This window comes from Bombyx mori, chromosome 27, assembly GCF_030269925.1.
Source record: "Bombyx mori chromosome 27, ASM3026992v2".
Taxonomy (NCBI): Eukaryota; Metazoa; Arthropoda; class Insecta; order Lepidoptera; family Bombycidae; genus Bombyx; species Bombyx mori.
This window is the reverse complement of record NC_085133.1, coordinates 5,455,815-5,474,754: the sequence shown is the minus strand read 5'-3', so window position 1 is coordinate 5,474,754 and position 18,940 is coordinate 5,455,815. Positions and strand designations below refer to the sequence as shown.

The 18,940-nt window shown below is 41.8% G+C and overlaps 1 protein-coding gene across 3 annotated transcripts in view; it reads left to right on the top strand.

Annotated features, from left to right (window-relative positions):
* The window catches only part of LOC101740501 (polyamine-transporting ATPase 13A3), a 59,381-nt gene extending 40,643 nt beyond the window's left edge, over positions 1–18,738 (top strand). For all 3 annotated transcript variants that reach the window (XM_038021050.2, XM_062676485.1, XM_038021049.2), the window contains 11 exons: positions 378–543; positions 1,336–1,536; positions 2,257–2,457; positions 2,932–3,057; positions 4,041–4,194; positions 9,081–9,202; positions 9,900–10,017; positions 10,698–10,819; positions 12,827–13,000; positions 14,071–14,197; positions 15,045–18,738. In XM_038021050.2, the coding sequence (XP_037876978.1) occupies positions 378–543; positions 1,336–1,536; positions 2,257–2,457; positions 2,932–3,057; positions 4,041–4,194; positions 9,081–9,202; positions 9,900–10,017; positions 10,698–10,819; positions 12,827–13,000; positions 14,071–14,197; positions 15,045–16,018 (2,485 nt within the window). In that variant the 3' untranslated portion in view covers positions 16,019–18,738. The remainder of the gene's footprint in view (positions 1–377; positions 544–1,335; positions 1,537–2,256; positions 2,458–2,931; positions 3,058–4,040; positions 4,195–9,080; positions 9,203–9,899; positions 10,018–10,697; positions 10,820–12,826; positions 13,001–14,070; positions 14,198–15,044) is intronic.
* The last annotated feature ends 202 nt before the right edge of the window (positions 18,739–18,940 follow it).

Genomic DNA, 18,940 nt, shown 5'->3' with positions numbered 1-18,940 from the left:
GAATCTAGAATAACCCCTCGAGGTTACTAGAATAGTTAGGGAAAAAACTCCTACACCGCCAAGTCAGTTAATGGTGTCTTAACACTAAACATACCATAACGGGTCAAATGACCCATTTTGAACTTTTGCATTGAAAATGCACGTATCATCTTATCGCTTTTGTACATTTGACTTCATGACTTTTTCTTACCAATTAATCTACAGTTATTATACTTTTTTTTTGTTTTGTTTTGTTTATTTTGAGTTATATTTGTCCATATAACGTTATCTACCCAATATGATAGAAATAGGTACCTACTAGTAAGTGTTGGCATGGTTAGTGCTAACATCTAGCAAACATTTTAAAGTTCCCTATTTTGAGGGTACCTCGTTCCCAGGGCCTTGGTGCTGCGTACGGGCTACAACACAAGTAAAGGGCAGCTGGTCCGCAGTATACTGTACCCGGTGCCGGCGGACTTCAAGTTCGACCGGGACTCGTACAAGTTCATCATCATCCTAGCCGGGATAGCGGCGTGCGGACTGGCCTATACCGTGGCCTTGAAGGTATGTTCTAATTCATGTCAACAACATTTTTACTAGAGCCACTTAAATAAATTGCTTCCGTAAATAAAATAATACATGAAAATATGTACAATATTGTTACGCCGGTAAGAGTAACGCTGTCTATCGCCGAATAGTCGAACGAATATCGAAGGACCTAGTAGCACCTAGAACGCTCGAGAAGTACAACGCCATCTATTGACAGATAGCGGAAAGTACTACTAGAGATGTGTGGAATATTCTCAATAATTCTAGGGGTGAGGTATCAGTATAAGAGCGTTGCAGGGATGGCACGCAGTCAGTCAGTAATCGGAACTATGCGAAGCGAAATAGCGAACGGAACACCTGAAGGGAAACGGAACAAGAGAATTGAGAGTTTTTTGATTTATCCCGAACCCCAGAGCGTAACAATTTAATGTATTATTAATTATTTTTTTAATATTCAACTTTTTTGAAAGGACTATGAGTGTTATGTTATGATACAATACGACATTAAAAAGAAGGTCATCGTTCGGTCATTGCAAGCGTCGGGCTCGGCGAGCGAATGAACCCACAGACATAGCCCACTGAGTTTCTCGCCGGATCTTCTCAGTGGGTCGCATTTCTGATCCGGTGGTATATTCTGCGAAGCACTGATCTTGCTAGGATTAGTGTTGGCAACGTCGTTAGATTTGAACCCAAAAAAAATGGTTTTTTTTTTCATTTCATAGATAGCAAAGATGAAGTCGAATTGTGAGCTACAAGTTATAAGTGGTCACCGGGGCCCATAGATAATTTTTGTTTTGACCTGTCCAGGCGTACCGCGCTCTCACTCCCAGCGACATAGTCCTGAAGGCGCTGGACATCATCACGATCGTGATCCCGCCCGCGCTGCCGGCGGCCATGACGGTGGGGCGGCTGTACGCCGTGGCGCGGCTGGCGAGCGCGCGCGTCGCCTGCCTCAACACGCGCGCCGTCAACGTCACCGGCTCGCTCGACTGCATGTGCTTCGACAAGGCAAGCGCTACTTGTTTACTGCTAGTAGAACCTGCACCAGTAGGTACCACCGCCCTGCTTCTTTCTGCCGTGAAGCAGTAATGCAAGTGGGGCAACCATTGTAATTATACTGAGACCTTAGAACTTATATCTCAAGGTGGGTGGGTATTTACGTTGTAGTTGTCTATGGGCTCCAGTAACCACTTAACACCACGTGGGCTGTGACCTCGTCCACCCATTTAAGCAATAACAAAAAAACAAAGCTCAGCTTAGTTGCGCACTACTGTGGGACCTTACGACTTGAAATGGGTGCTGGTATTCACGGGGTGAGCTCTGGTTGCCATTGTACACCAGGTTGACCGTCAGCTGGACAGGCGCTGTTACAGTAAAAGCTCATTATTCGCGCTTCTTACATTGCGCGTTATTCACGGATAAAAAAAATGTGACCCAATTCCTATGTTCGCGGATAAATATTTCTTTATTCGCGAATTTAATCGGTACATTGATAAAAAGGTCGGTAGGTATCCAACCGAATATCTTTTGTAAACGCGCTTTCCACATTCACGGTTTCTGTATTCGCGGCATATTCACAGAATATATATACCCCGCTAATAAAGAGCTTTTGCTGTATTTAAAATGTCACGAATATTTTGTTTTTAAATATTATAGGCACAGTAGTACACTTTGCTATGTGAAAGCTTCACTTCGAAAATAAGCTTTAGTGTTTTTGGAATTATTCAGACAGGGACGTTAACAGAGGACGGGCTAGACATGTGGGGCGTGGTGCCGGTGAGCGCGGCCACCGACCCGCCGATGCTGGGCCGCCCGCAGCGGGACCCCGCCCTCATCAACGACTTGCACGACCTCAAGATGGGCATGGCCGTCTGCCACAGCCTCACGCTGCTCGACGGGGAGCTCGCCGGAGACCCGCTGGACTTGAAGGTGACTTACATAAACAATCATTTTAATTAATACTGGTAGATCCGACAGACATCCTGTGACAAAAAATCATTCAAGTCGATCCAGCTGTTTAGTTGCAGTATAGATAAATAACCTAGATACCCACTGCAGCGCCATCTGCCGGGCTGATTTGTGAATCCAAATCATTCAGACCGCCACCCAAATGCATACAAAAAAATTCACTCAAATCGGTCCAGTAGTTTAAGAGTTCAGTGACAGTGACACACAGACAGTAGAATTATATATATATAAAGAAAATGACGATATTTTAACACGTGATGTTGACGTGATACACAACGGTCACATCGAGTCGACATACATCGCAGCACTAACGCCACACAGCTTGGTTAATCACATAGCATTATCAAATGCAATATAGAAGTCGGCACAGTTCACCTTCGTGCAGTTACGATACAGTGGCGCCCCCAGTGACGGATCGTCCACGTCTTTGTGTAGATGTTCGAGTCGACGGGCTGGCTGCTGGAGGAGCCCGACGTGCCCGAGCCGTCCAACTACGAGGTTCTGACTCCGACCATAGTGAGACCCAAGAAAACTGCAAACATCAACGTCGATGACATTCATGTGAGTACAGGCTTTTTTTTGTTACGCTTTTATTAGTTTCAGACGTATGTATGTAACGGAGTCTTTGAACATGATTTTGCCCCCTTCAAAACGTCGGATTAACTCGAAATTTGGTATACTTATTAAGGACCGATGACAATTCAATATTAAATTGTAATTCAACAAAAAAATCAAGAATATATAATAGTTTAAAAAAACTAACAAAATACGCTTTTATAGAAAATCCAACTAAAAAATAGAAAATAAATTTCAATAAATTTGAATTAAAAATATTGAGAAAAATTGATTTTATTGTAAAAAAAGCGTGTAAAAAAAAACTTTGGCCGGTCCACTTATTACATAACATCGTCAACGCTGTCATGACTTTGCTGTCATAGCAGACATTGCAGCAAGCGCATGAACCAATCACCGCTTTCGTTTTGAAATTGTGGCGGGTAGCCATCACAGAACACAAGATATTTGACAGATGCCTGAATCTCGCTTACGACATTTTCAAGATACGCTTGCAGATGTACATGTTCCGAACAACAACGTTCGGACCGTCGGTCTACCGAGCAAATATCACCCGCTCGGTGGAAGATCTTCCCTTTGTCGTATATCTCCCCAAAAAATCAAACCAAACACAAATAATGTTTATTTCCAACCTCGGTTTTGATTGGTTTTTGTTTCATACGTCGTTTTGGTTTCAAGTGGGGCCACTTTTTTTGTGAAATTTATTCGTAGTGGAATACACAGTTTTTTTTGCCTAAACCTCGAAGCCTGATTAACGAACTACCTAATATCGTTTGCCTTATATAGATTAGAGTTATGTTAACAAAATTCTTACCATAACTTTTTTTTATCTGTGTATTCGTTTCATTGTTGCAGCATCACGCAAAAATTATTACATAGTTTGATTTTGACGATGTCTTAAATTTTCTTCACAGCTCCTTATCAATATTATCTTAGCACATTACACATTAATTGATTTCGAATCATCACAGATGCCGCTGGAGCTGGGCATAGTGCAGCAGTATCAGTTCGTCTCGTCACTCCAGAGGTCCTCGGTCGTGGTCCGGATGCTGGGAGAAGATGTACTCCGCGTTTACTGTAAAGGAGCTCCCGAGATGATTACGACGCTGTGCCGACTCGAGACAGGTGGGTTGTAATGGATACTTCACTATAGCGACATTGCTTTAAAGCATATATGGGCCAATTACCCAACCAAAATACAAAAACCCAATTAAAAAAATATTACATAAAAAAAGGTACTTATACTCCCTGGCACCCGGGCGGGCCCACCGGCGCGCACTCTGCGTGGCTGGGGGCTCCGTCTGTGGGAGAGTTTTGCTGGACTTTCCACCGGGCGCATCCGTAGTTGGCGGATAACGGGCCTCTGGGAGCAGTCACGCTCCCAGGGGTATCGCTCCTCTCTCGTCGTGTTACGGCGGAAAGGATTGAGCGACACGGACCAAAACCAGCAGGAGGGGGGGGGGTTCCGGATTCTCTACGCCCTTCACTTCTTCTGGAAGAAACACCCTTGCTTCTTCCCCTCTGTTATTTTGGTTTTACTTTTTATTCTGTCTTTCTTTCTGTGTTGTTTTTCTTTCTGTTTTCTTTTATGCTTTTGTGCACGTCTGAACCTTTTTCGGCGTGATCTACGAGAGATGGTGGGCCACTTTTTTGTTCTGCTTTTTTGATGGAGTAGTGAGCCGGCGTTGCTTATGCATCTTCCGGCCGCTGGTCGCCATGTCCTCGGCTTCGGCCTCGTACCGGTATACCGGCGTGGTTTCGTCGTTGTTGCTATCTTGAGCTTTTTTTTTTTTTTTTTTATTGCTTAGATGGTTGGACGAGCTCACAGCCCACCTGGTGTTAAGTGGTTACTGGAGCCCATAGACATCTACAACGTAAATGCGCCACCCACCTCGAGATATAAGTTCTAAGGTCTCAGTATAGTTACAACGGCTACCCCACCCTTCGAACCGAAACGCATTACTGCTTCACGGCGGAAATAGGCGGGGTGGTGGTACCTACCCGTGCGGACTCACATAAGGTCCTACCACCAGTGATTACGCAAATGACAACTTTGCGGGTTCGATTTTTATTACACGATGTTATTCTTTCACCGTGGAAGTCAATCGTGAACATTTGTTGAGTACGTATTTCATTAGAAAAATTGGTACCCGCCTGCGGGATTCGAACACCGGTGCATCGCTACATACGAATGCACCGGACGTCTTATCCTTTAGGCCACGACGACTTCGACGAGCTTTGGGCGGTGGTCTGTCGTGTTGCTCGTTGCACTCGGCGGGCCGCCGGCCAAACCGTAATCCTCACCGCGTGGAGGACTGGGACCGCTGCCGCAGACTGGTTCTGCTGAGGAAGGCTGGGCGCCCCGCGGATGCTGGAGAGAATCGTCGCAGCCCGCATCGTACGGCACCTGACCAAAACGGACCCCGATCTTTCGGCGGAGCAGTACGGCTTCAGAGAGGGAGGGCCACTGTTGCTGGTCGATCGTTGGATCGACGCGATTTTGCGAGTGCGTGCCCTCTCTTTCGAAGTCGTAACCCGGGGCGGGGTGGCAATGGCGGTGTCTCTGGTAATATCTGGAGGTGTTGAATGCGTTCCCCGTTCCGCGTTGCCCTGTGATCGCGGGGGCTCTTGAGTATCACGGCGTCCCCGGCGTACCTCAGACGGCTGATCGGCTCCTATCTCGGGAACAGGTCGATCGAACAACGCGGACCTCATACAACGCGGGACCTCGTATAACGCGAGATCTCATACAACGCGGGACCTCATACAACGCGGGACCTCATACAACGCGGGACCTCATACAACGCGAAACCTCATACAACGCGAAACCTCATACAACGCGAGACCTCATACAACGCGGGACCTCATACAACGCGAGACCTGGTACAACGCGGGACCTCATACAACGCGAGACCTCATACAAGGCGAGACCTCATACAACGCGGGACTTCATATAACGCGGGACCTCATATAACGCGAGATCTTATACAACGCGAGATCTTATACAACGCGGGACCTCATACAATGCGGGACCTCATACAATGCGGGACCTCATACAACGCGGGATCTCATACAACGCGAGACCTCATACAACGCGGTCCTCATACAACGCGGGACCTCATACAACGCGAGAACTCATACAACGCGGACCTCATACAACGCGAGACCGCATACAACGCGGGACCTCAAACAACGCGGGGCCTACAGCAACGCGAGACCTCAGACAACACGATACCCCATACAACGCGAGGTCCACTACAACGCGAGGCCCACTACAACGCGAGGCCCACTACAACGCGAGGCATGGGACTGTAACCGCGGACGTCTCAACTTCCGGCCGAAGCAACCGTGGCTCGTATCTAAGCATCTGCTTACCAACCACGATTGCTTAGGCCGGTACTTGCACAATATCTTGTGCTATGGCCGGAAGGGAACCGACGGCGCAGTGCCACCATTGCGCAGACCGCGACGAGGATGACACAGCGGAACACACATTGGCGCGTTGCTCTGGATTCGACGAGCAACGCGCTGCCCTCATTGCGGTCATAGGAGAGGACCTCTCGCTGACGGCCGTCGTCCACGTGCTGCCGAGCATCGTATTCATACGAGTCCTGGAAAGCGATGCTCGACTTCTGCGAGTCCACCATATCGCAGAAGGAGGTGGCGGAACGAGAGAGGGAGAGCTCTTCCCTTTCCGCACTGATCCGTCGCCGTCCTGCCGGGGGCCGGAGGAGAGATTACGATCGCACATCCTCTAGGTGGCGGCTTCCCCCGGTGAAAGTCACCTGAAGCGACCTGAGGGGGTCGAGGCCGCACGGCGCGTTACCTTTAGCGCGCTGCCGAGGAGAAATATCTTCAAGATAAAAAAGAGCAATCGCTTGTACCGCGTCCCGACCTGGCAGGCTGGTTCTGGTCCAGCGGGGTATTCTGGGACACCAGCGGCACCATCTGGGCGGCCTCACGGGCTGCCGTGCCAAGACGGCCAACGTTTCAAAGCCTTCGATTCGGAGGCTCCGTCGGCCGGGTTGTCCTTTGGGTGAGCTGCGCCGCTTGGTTGTAATGTTGACCGCGGTAACCAGTGGGTTACTCAGTTAAGTGTACCTCGCTCATTCGGGTTCTGACCTCAGAGGGGATCGGACGCTCGGGCGAGGAGTGCAGGTGAGTCGTTTAGTGGGTAGGGCCCGCGGTCTCGCAGTCGCGGAACTCTTAGGAAGTTCGGCCGGCCCGAAAAAAAAGGTACTTATACTCACGGCAGTGAGGTGGCAATGATGATTTTGATGATCGCCGCCACTCGGCTTGCTCGATCAAATTCTTTGAAGCTTACCGCCTCACGGGCGACACATCAAAACATTTATTGCCTCTCAATTATTCTAAACTAGTTTATTCCAGATTATTCCTTCATTTTGCGTGTATAAGTGGGTGGATGGCCCGAACGTTAGTTCAGTTCTATTTGAGCTACCGAGGTGACTTTGACAAGCGATATCCTAGCGAACTGCTCGAGCCGTCATCTTGCTTTGTGACTTTGTGTGCATCTTGAGTGGTTACTAACCATAGTTTGTTATTAAGTTTATTGAACGAAAAGTAAACAAAAATGATGTCTGGTGGAAAGAATCGAAAAGTAGTTACAGAGGGTCGCCAGTTTCAAGAAAAATAGGCTCAAGAATTATTTTTAATCTCGCACAATGGTAGGCCTATTTGTTTGCTGTGTAATGAATCCATTTCAGTAATCTCTCTCTTCGATCGGTTCCTCACTGCTGAGGATCGTGACTCCGTCCGATTTCGTCAACCAACTGTCTCCATCGATCCCGCCCTGCAGTAATAAAAGAATTCATTTCGCATTTCAGTAATAAAAGAATTCAATCTAAAGAGGCATTACTTAATATCAGGTGGCCTGTGAGCTCGTCCATCCATCAAAGTAATAAAAAAAAAACAAAAAAAAAACTAAGAATACTACGCGACACTCACTGACAGGACAATTAAGAACGAATCCAGAAGCTTACCGCAAATTTGGAAAAAAGCAACAAATGTTTCATAAACTTTTTTTTAATTGCTTAGATGGTTGGACGAGCTCACAGCCCACCTGGTGCTAGACCACTGGAGCCCATAGACATCTACAACGTAAATGCGCCACCCACCTTGAGTTCTAAAGTCTCAAGTATAGTTACAACGGCTGCCCCACCCTTCAAACCTTTCTCTCTTTCTCTCTACGCCACCTCACCTTACCTGAACAGCCAATATTATTTTCAATTCAATTATTTTTTGTATATAAGTGCTTGTTGTGTTTATATTCATTGAGTGTGCTTTGTAACTAACACTGACTTCAAAAATACAAGATGTAGAAGTCCTCGCCAATGCTTAACTTCCGTCCATACTGCAAACGTTTGAAGGCCAGCACAACCAGCCACTTCACTGGTGACCCCGACATGACGGATCAGCCACTTCAAGTTTAATTATTAAAGTAATTAGCTTTTTTAACTCGGAATGTTTGACTTCATTTTTACGCCCATCGTTTTCTTCGCCCTAAACCATCTAAATGTCTAAATGCATTTAAAAATGGAGTTTCATATTTCTGTTTGTTTTATATATAGATACGCATAACAGGGTTCTCAGACACTACACCAACCTTGGTAAGAACGCGCCTCTCAGCAGACTAGTTGGGGAATTAAACAATTTGCATAGCAAGTATTCTCTGGACGTTTTTGCTGGCACTGTTGACAGTTTTAGACGAGAAGTCTACAGCCTTGCTCAATAAGTTTTTTCAATTAAGTAATAGCGTATTTGGTAGTAAATGTGTAATAATTTAAGGTCTTCATGTAATGTGTTTTTTTTTGTTTTTTTATATAATGAACCGCTTTTTTTTCGATGCATGCAGTCGGTACCTGTAATTGTGTTAGCATTTAGTGTGAAATCAATGTATATGATACCTGTAATGTTCTTTGCTGATGTATAACATGTTGGTACCCAATAAATAAAATAAAATAAAAATAAAATACGTTTGGTCTCTTTTTCAGTTCCAAATAATCTAAGCGACGTTCTCGCCTCGTATGCGGAGAAGGGTTACCGTGTCATCGCGATGTCTACCCGGATAATGGAAGCGACGCTCAAGCAGATTCACAAGATGACAAGAGAAGAGGTGAGGTCCGCTAGTGCCTTCAGAAACGTGGGGCGTGAGGGGACATCACCAGCTGACCTGTCAGACCCTCATTAATGTTCAAAGCTATCCCTATGGAGATCTGGAATATTTATGATCCCCTCAGCCGGGAGTTGCCAGACTTTCTTATTCTTGTGTTTTATTAGTATGGCAATTGGCTTCTTCCGGTGCCATTGTTGCCAGTAATAAGCTTATAACCATCTTCAATTATTAATAGTTATTATTACATACTATGTATTAATAGTTAATATATTTAAATATAATTCTGTTATATGAAAAATGATATAGATGAGATTAACTATATTACTTGAGACTGAGATGAAATTAAATAAAACGAGATGAGATGGAGAGCAATAAAGTATCAGTAAAATGGTAGTGGCTTGCTGAGAATTCAGTGGACTTTATGGAGGAACCTGAGCGATAACTTCAAGGGACTTTGTATCATTTTCCCTTTATTTGTGGACTTTCACAGATGCTAAATGCGCAATAAACCACCATTATTATCCGTTTAAATCTGAAGGAACACTAAATTAACAAAATAAATCCAATTATTAATACAACTTCGCCATTCAAGTTCCCGCCAAAGTGTCCAACCAGACTTTTTTATCAACGACTAAAAAAATAATTGTACCAAATTTTTGAGAGGTTGTTTGTTTTAAGTGTTTTTTTTAATAAACAGGCCGAACGTGATCTAGAATTCTTAGGGCTCGTCATAATGGAGAATCGTCTGAAAGCTGCGACCACGGGCATCATACGAGAACTCAAGGAAGCCAATATACATGTGGTCATGATAACAGGTTAGTGCAACCGTTCGCATACCAGTTTGTCTCAGATAGAACATTGTCAATAGATCTTGTGTGCGCATGAAATAACGTTATATTAGAAAGTTATATCATATCTCAAGGTGGGTGGCGGCATTAACGTTGTAGATGTCTATGGGCTCCGGTAACCACTTAACATCAGGTGTGCTGTGAGCTCGCCCACCCATCTGTGCAATAAAAAAAAGAGTTTTTTTTAATCTGTTAAAATTACGAAATTATTTATCTGTATTATAAAAATCACTAAAGGACCGTCACATCGTCACAAATACTAAACGTTTTATATATAGCCCATCGCTTAAATACATGAAAGTCGATGAAGTTAAGTTCTTTTTTCACTCCATCAAATCAAATAAAAATAAAAATAAAAATATTTAATATAAATGAAAGTACATACTTGTTGAACGTCAAAAAGAACTACCGCCAATTCACAAAAACTAATCTCCGTTCTGAGAAGAACTGGCAATAAACTCAGCGGGCATGCCTTTTTTTTAAATATTAGATTTTTTTAATATATTTAATATAATATATTACGAGATGTCAATAAAATGCTACGTGTTATTATTATTTTTTTAAGGGATTTTATGACCTGGTAACTAAGACCTTTAGGTCAAGTATTATTTTAATACTGCGGATTAAAAGTGTCGTTTTCGTCGCAGGGGACAACGTGCACACGGCGGTGAGCGTCGCCAAGGAGTGCGGCATCCTCGCCAGCGGGGAGCGCATCGTGCAGCTGAGCGGTGACGCCGCCGCCCTGTACTGCGAGAGCACCCTGCACGGGGTGAGTGTACCGCCGCGCCGCCCCCTGCGCTACGTCTAAGGGTCGCCGCAGACGGGCCGCCGGCCACAACCACAAGCCGCCACCACCGGAATGTTTCCTATAATTTTCATACATTTTATAAGTAGCGCGTGGCGGCCACCGGCATCACCGTGTGCGGGGAGTCCACGCCAAATGTATGAAGACAATAGGAAATAAGCTGCGTTTTGTGATTGTGGCTCGTGACCCGTGTGCGGCGACACTTAAGTGTTCATTGAGCTCGTAAGACGCGAGTTTTTTTCCTACCTAAGCTGGTAACCTTGAGAGGCTATGCCAGCGTAACTGAGCGAGTAGGTGAGCTCACGCTCTAACATGACAACGTTGCTAACACTGACCCTAGCAAGAGCAGTGCTTCGCGGAATCTACCACCGGATCGGAACCGCGACCCACTGAGAAGATCCGGCGAGAAACTCAGTGGGCTATGTCTGTGGGTTAATTTACTCGCCGAGCCCGACGCCTGCGATGACCGAACGATGACCTTCTTTTTAATGTAGTACTCAATAGGTTAGACGCGACTGCTATGCGCCTGGGTCTCCTTATTTATAGTTTTTTTTCTCTCTTAATGGTATAGTACAAAAGAGATATTGACCTTATGATTTGTTTTGTTAGTCTTTGAAAGAGCTGAAGTCTTGAAGAGCTGAATCTGAAGATTTGATTAAGTTATGTCATGAACAGATGAATAATGAGTTCGTTTATTGCGTAGGCAAGTGAGTGTGAGTTTATGTGGCTACCGGAGTCCGTAGACATCAAGCCTGAATGCCGTCGTCTTTGTGAGACACGAGGAATAAGACTCAATCAGTATAGTAATCGGCAAACTTCTTGAGCAAATGACCTTGACTGCGCAGAACCGAATTTTAGATCACTTTGGTGGTGAGTGGTGAACCGAACCGAATTTTAGATCACTTTGGTGGATGTTTCGGAATCCGGGTAAGAAAAGATCAGGGAAGAAGAAAGTTACCGGAATGGATAGTTTCGTTCAATCTGTAATAAAAAGATGTAATCATAATAACTACATAACAAGCAGCGAAACCCCGTACCGTAGAAAGGCTTCGAAAAATTTAAAGAAGATATAAATTTTAATGGCTCGGAATGAAGCTTACGACGAATTATGAAAGAGCTAGGCTTCAGATGGAAAAAAGAACAGAAAATAATCGGAAGCTGGTAAATGAAAAAAGTAACATTCGATTACTACGAATCGAATATCTTCAAAAAATAATTAATTAAGTATAGACAAAAAAGAAGACCGAATCGACCGAGTTGTAAACTACGCCGATGAGCCCTATATCGACTCATCACGATGATAGCGACTCGGGTGATGAAAACAGTGATGATGATGATGGTCAAGATTATGATAACGAAAAAAAAATTACAAATACCAGCTTCGCTTCAACTGAACCAAGACCTGGCAACAGCTCTAGTTTTGACTTAATAGAAGGAATATCTATTTTACCCCAAGATTAAATTATTACAATTATTAACCTATATGTTTTGTTGATGTTCTAATAAATATATAAATAAATACATATGTTGATTTTAATAATTTAATTTCATGTTTTTGCACGTGAGTGTACCATGCGCAAACTTACCCCCACTACGTCAACAAATGCTCAAGAAGTTTGCCGGTTATTATACAAGGATTACTGCCTAACGGTATTGGCCCGTGGTGGTTTACAATATGAACCGTCACCGGTAAACTTTGACCGTTTAATAAAAGAAAACTAAGATATCTAATAGTTACTTTGCTTAGTATATGAAAAAATATATTATACATATATAATGATATAGAGTACTTAAACAGTAAACAGTATTAGTAAACTATACAAAACTGAACTTGACTTGACTTACTCAATGACAGACCTCACTCCATGACACTGAAGAAAAATCCTTTTTAAAAACTAAAGATTTTTAAATAATAAATGTATAAAGGTTTCTTTACATATATTTAATCACTTTGTCAATATTTGTGAACAGGCGCCGGTGGGGCGACGTACGTTGCTCCAGCGCGAATGGCGCAGTGAGGACAGCGGGCGCGGCTCCTGGGGACAGTCCGGCTCCGCTTCAGGCTCGGGCTTTGCCCCCAACGACCCTGAGGCTCCGGCCTCCGAACCTCGCTACAAGATTGTCGTAACTGGTGATACCTGGAGGGTAAGTTTGTTCGATATTGTCTATGGAAATATAATTCGTAATATTGTTATCGGCGTGCTGTCTGGTATTTTTACTCTCGCTGGGTCAACATAAATGCAGCAGTCGATGAACACAATATTAAGGTTTAAGTTTAATTAAAAAAAATACTGAGAGTGTGTTTTGTACAATGACTTCAACGATTTCTTATATGGACAGTGTCCCCTCTAAACTTTTGTGTAAGTCTATGGTATATTAATAGTCAAGAAGAATTTCGACTTTTTTTTGGCGGGTACGCGATTAGTGAAGTTATTTGATTTGTTTTATTTTGTCTATTTAGTGTTTCTTTAGGTTCAAATGTGTAGTAACGGTGGTTTATTAACTGTTTAATATCTGTGAAAGTGCACAAGTGTGGGAAAATGAAACAAAGCCGCTGGACGTAACTTCTCGGGATCCTCCAAAAAGTCCACTGAAAAAATCTCAGTTGTACCGGCTTGTGGTACATAAGGGAGTTTCTCGTGGTAATAAAACTCCAGCTCTTGATATTATTGTGGTATATTTTAATGGAGATGTACAGCGAGCTTGAAGAGCGGGTAGTGAATGATAGTGAAATACATGAACTTATTAAGCTGTGATACTTAGCGCCTTAGAAAGCTAGCATCTTTGGTATTGCTCTAAAATAATTGAAGGCACTGGCCTGAACATCTTCCGGCCCCGGGAGTGAACACAGTAAATGACCACAATTTTACTGAGGTTATATTTCATCTCATCTCATTTCATTTAATTTCACTCAAAATTATCATTTTTCATAAAAAAATAATAATGTAAATTAAATAAGACATGACTTAAAGGTCTTAGTTACCAGGTCATAAGATCCCTTAAAAAAGAAGAATTTCTTTAACTGACTTCACACTATGTCTGAGTAGGACAGACAATCTGACAGCTCTGACAGTTCTCAGTAGGCATCAGGGCTTGTTTATTCCAAGTGCACACGTACATCATTCAATCTACTTTTGTGGTTTAAATATTTCGCGTTTTTTTTGTTTCTACCTTTTTAAGGATTAAGGTTTACAATATCTGTGTGTCGTGTGCAGATCCTGCGCGAGCACTACCCCGACATGGTGGGGCGCGTCGTGGAGCGCGGCGCCGTGTTCGCGAGGATGTCGTCCGATCAGAAGCAGCAGCTCATCGTTGAATATCAGGCTCTGGGATATTACGTCGGTAAGTACCCTTGAGCATTGAGCGTTAAGGGCGGTCCGTATGTGCGTAGGGCGGGCTAACGCCGTCTTACTTACAGACCGCGACGTAGTTATCCATTCTGGTTTGAAGTGTGGAGTAATCTTTATGTAAATATATTAGTAGTGAGATAGATTAAAAAAAATTATAGCATCGTTATTTATATTCCTGTAAGAGTCTTTCTCTCCTTAGACTTTTTGTCGGGAAAGCGAGGAGTGAAGTTGTGTGATTTGTTTTATTTTGTCTATTTAGCGTTTCTTCGTGTTTAAATGTGTAATAACGGTGGTTTATTAACTGTTTAATATCTGTGAAAGTGCACAAATGTGGGAAAATTAAACAAAGCCGCTAGACGTAACTTCTCGGGATCCTCCAAAAAGTCAATTGAAAAAGTCTCAGTAAATTACCACCATTTTATCGAGATTATATTTCATCCCATATCATCTCATTTCATGCCAATTGATTAATGTTTTTTTTTTATTGTTTAGATGGGTGGACGAGCTCACAGCCCACCTGGTGCTAAGTGGTTACTGGAGCCCATAGACATCCACAACGTAAATGCGCCACCCACCCTGAGATATAAGTTCTAAGGTTTCAAGTATAGCTACAACGGCTGCCCCACCCTTCAAATCGAAACGCATTACTGCTTCACGGTAGAAATAGGCAGGGTGGTGGTACCCACCCGCGCGGACTCACAAGAGGTCCTACCATCAGTAATGTCTCCAATTAATCATCTTCATTTCATTTCACTCCTTCGTTTATTACATATTCGAGCTAGATAGTTGGTTGATCGGATCACGTGCTCCGGCGTGGCTACTGACCCCCTCCCCCGCAGGCATGTGCGGCGACGGCGCCAACGACTGCGGCGCCCTGCGCGCGGCGCACTGCGGCGTGTCGCTGTCGGAGGCGGAGAGCAGCGTGGCGGCCAGCTTCACGGCGCGCGAGCTGTCCGCCGCGCCGCGCCTGCTGCGGGAGGGCCGCGCCGCGCTCGCCACCAGCTTCGGACTCTTCAAGTTCATGGTGGGCTACTCGCTCACGGAGTTCTTCTCCGTCGCCTTCCTCTACTACTTCGACTCGAACCTGACCGACTTCCAGTTCCTGTACATCGACATCGCGTTGATCGTCAATTTCGCCTTCTTCTTCGGCATGACTGAGGCCCACTCGGGCAAGTTGTGCGAGAGGCCCCCGCTGACGTCCCTGCTGGGCCTGGTGCCGCTGTGCTCGCTGGTGGGACAGCTGTCGTTAATCGCGGTGGCGCAGTACTTCGGCTACTACGCCCTGACGTTCTTCCCGTGGTACGTGAGGCATACGTACGCCGGCGAGGAAGAAAACGAGTGCTGGGAGAACTACGTGATCTTCGCGATATCGATGTTCCAGTACGTGATAATGGCGATCGTGTTCAGCCACGGCGCGCCGCACCGCCGCTCGATCCTCAGCAACAGAAAGTTCGTGGCGAGTCTGCTGGTGATGACGTCACTGTGCGTGTACATAGCCGTGTCGCCGGCCGCCTGGGTGGCTTCGTTCCTGCAGCTCCGGATGCCGAAGGACGTCCTGCTGTGCTACCTGGTGCTGGCCATCACGGCAGCCAACTTCGTCGTGGCGCTGCTGTTCGAAAGATTGGTCATAGAGTACCTAATGGAAGGCAGAGAGATGATTCCGAAATTTTTGAAGGAAAAACGAGTTAGGAAGACTCCTCACTTGATGCTGAAAAGGCAGCTGACTGACATGGACTACCTGGATTGCGACAGCCTCGTGAAGTTTGATAAGGAGGGTGCCATTTCGGATGCCAGTTCCGGCAGAGGTAGCTGATTACTGATTAGCTAATACTTCTGTATGTGATGATATTACGTAAACATATCATGTTATTTAACAATTATACAAATTTTGGGAAGTTTTGAATTAACTTAATTATACATAGTGTTTTTAAAATATTCGTCTGTGTTATAAAACTGGCAACACTGACACGTGTATGTTGCCAAAATAGGCAACCTTTTTTTTTAAATAAGCTTAAAATCGATTGTTATGCTGAAGAAAATTTCTACGTTACGTTATAATGTATGAAATAATAATGATAAATCTGAAAAGTTAATTATAGAATAGGAACCCTCGTGTGGCCGGGCGACCATTGGATCTGTAGGTTTACTCTTAATTTCGTAAACTAAAAACCGCTTGTGCTAAAATTGCCCACGATAAATTATTTTGAAACCTACGTACTAGAGTACCGAAAGGTCTAAAGCAGCAAATTCTTTTCTTATTGTTGCTGCCGCTACACTAATATCAAAGTTCATATTATAATAAATTAGAAAAAAATATCTTTAATATTATGCATGTAATTAATTATAAAATATATTTCACAAGAAAATATATTACGTGTGATCTTTATTTGTTAACATTTTTTAATTAAATTCATAGACGCAAAGCGCCATTAATTTATTTATGAAATTTTATCAACTGGCAACACTACGCTTAGATTAAGTTTTATTTTATTAGAGATTAATAGAGAAACAATTAAGTTTGGTAACAATTCCACTAATTTAAGGAAAGGTATAGAAAACTACGTATGTTTTTCGTATGACTTACACTTAATTTATAAAAATGGTGACGTCACAGAGATAGTATACTTCATTGTTTTAACGTATTTTTTATACGTACATAACTGTTTATTTTGTCAATAAAATATTTTATTTCGTAATTTTAAAATCAAATATCCAAACAACTTATTATTGGAAGTCTTTAATGTCTGTTTTTCTTTTGTATTTAATGAAACAGCTACTTGTACTGTAGCTAGTCGCAATCGAGGTTGCTGTTACATACATTCAAAATAAGCTGCTTAAGCTTAATGCATGTGCTTTTTTATTATAATATTATTATAATAAAAAATATAATAATGTAATAAAAGAAAATATAATATCAAGATAAAACATTTGTATTGATTGGCGAGTAAATTACATGCTTTAGATTCATAATATGCCAATATTATATCATAAGAAGATATAATATGATGGACTTGATTTTTACTAAATACAGCAGAGAATAAAATAATATAAATTTTTGGTTACAAGAAAATTTACGTTACATTATTTATGTATGTATTATGCAATTGACAGTCTTCGATAATTTAAAGATAATTTTGTGTAAATACACAAAATACATTAAATTCATTAAATAATGAACAATAACTTGTGTTGCAGTTATGAGAATATAAATATAAATTATAACAATCGTTAGATATATAAAAATAAGTAAATGAATTATGGCGTCATCTTATGGATATTAGATTTAAGTATAATTAATTGTGATAAACTAGTTCCGCAAAACTCAAAGTGCCTTAATTTTTCATTAAAATGTACAAATATTTGTATTTCAATATGTATGTGTATACGATCTTACCAATTTACACCAAAATGCTTAGAAAGGTATTCGTGGGCTCCTGCCGAACTAAAGAGTCAAGTAAATGCAGAATATGGCTCTGAAGAAGCTCGCCAAACAAAATAAATAATAGTAAAAAAAAATAAAAAAATCCAACTAAAAAATTTAAAATAAATTTTAATAAATTTTAATTAAAAATAGTGTAAGAAAAAAATGATTATATTGCAAAAATCGTGGGGTGCTTTTCAAGATAGTATCAAAATAACCCTTCTACTCATATCTGTTCTTAAAATATTTATAACTACTGATACCATGCACCCCACGCTTTTTTTTACAATAAAATCATTTTTTAATTGAAATTTATTAAAATATATTTTAAATTTTTTAGTTGAATTTTCTATAAAAGCGTATTTTGTTAGTTTTTTAAACTATTATTTATTTTTCATATTTTAGTTGAATTTCAATAATTTTTTTCAATTTTTTTTCGGTCCTTAATAAGTATATCAAATTTCGAGTTAATCCGACGTTTTGAAGGCGGTCAAAATCATGTTACATATATACGTCTGAAGCTAATAAAATCGTATTAAAACAGTTACATTTATTGTGTAGAAGTTGTCTTCTCAAATAGTATTACGGATTCCAAGTATGTGTTTCTAGTGCTGCTAGACTGTATATATGTTTATTAACAAATATTGTTTTATAGAATACATCACTACTGCTGCTTGTTGTGTTTTAATCTCACAATACACCACAGTGGTTTTCGATTTATTTGAGCAACATTGAGATTAAACTCGAAGGTTTAATTTTTGTATTTGAAAAATACTTTTTGTATTTTCTTTTTATTATCCTTAATGCACTAAACAAACGATAATTATACTTCAACTAACTACAAAGAATCAATAGAACAGATTATCTATTGTAATTATTATTTTTTTGTTTACATAATTATTAAACCTAATTGTGATATAATTCAAAGATTGTTTTTACTGAAAGAATATTGTAAAAAATAACTTTAATTTACGCTTTTGATTTTATGTTGATTAATAGGATATAACAGTTTTTTTTATACAAATAATGATATATTATGTGAATGTTTTCAATTAAATAGAAGAAATACATATGTGATGAATTTACAAAAAAATAAATTTTCTGTACCAAGAGATTTGTTTACTATTTTCCTGTGGGTAGATTTTTGTTTTTTAATAATAAACGAATAAGGTTGTGCCAGGCTCTTACAGAGCCTGATGTCTAATTAGTTTCCGTGGCCTAGTTATCATTCAATAACCTTGGGAAACTGAAGATTTCTTTTTTGGAATTTATTTTTTATTTATTTATTTATGGACTTCAGGTGATCCATTCGCT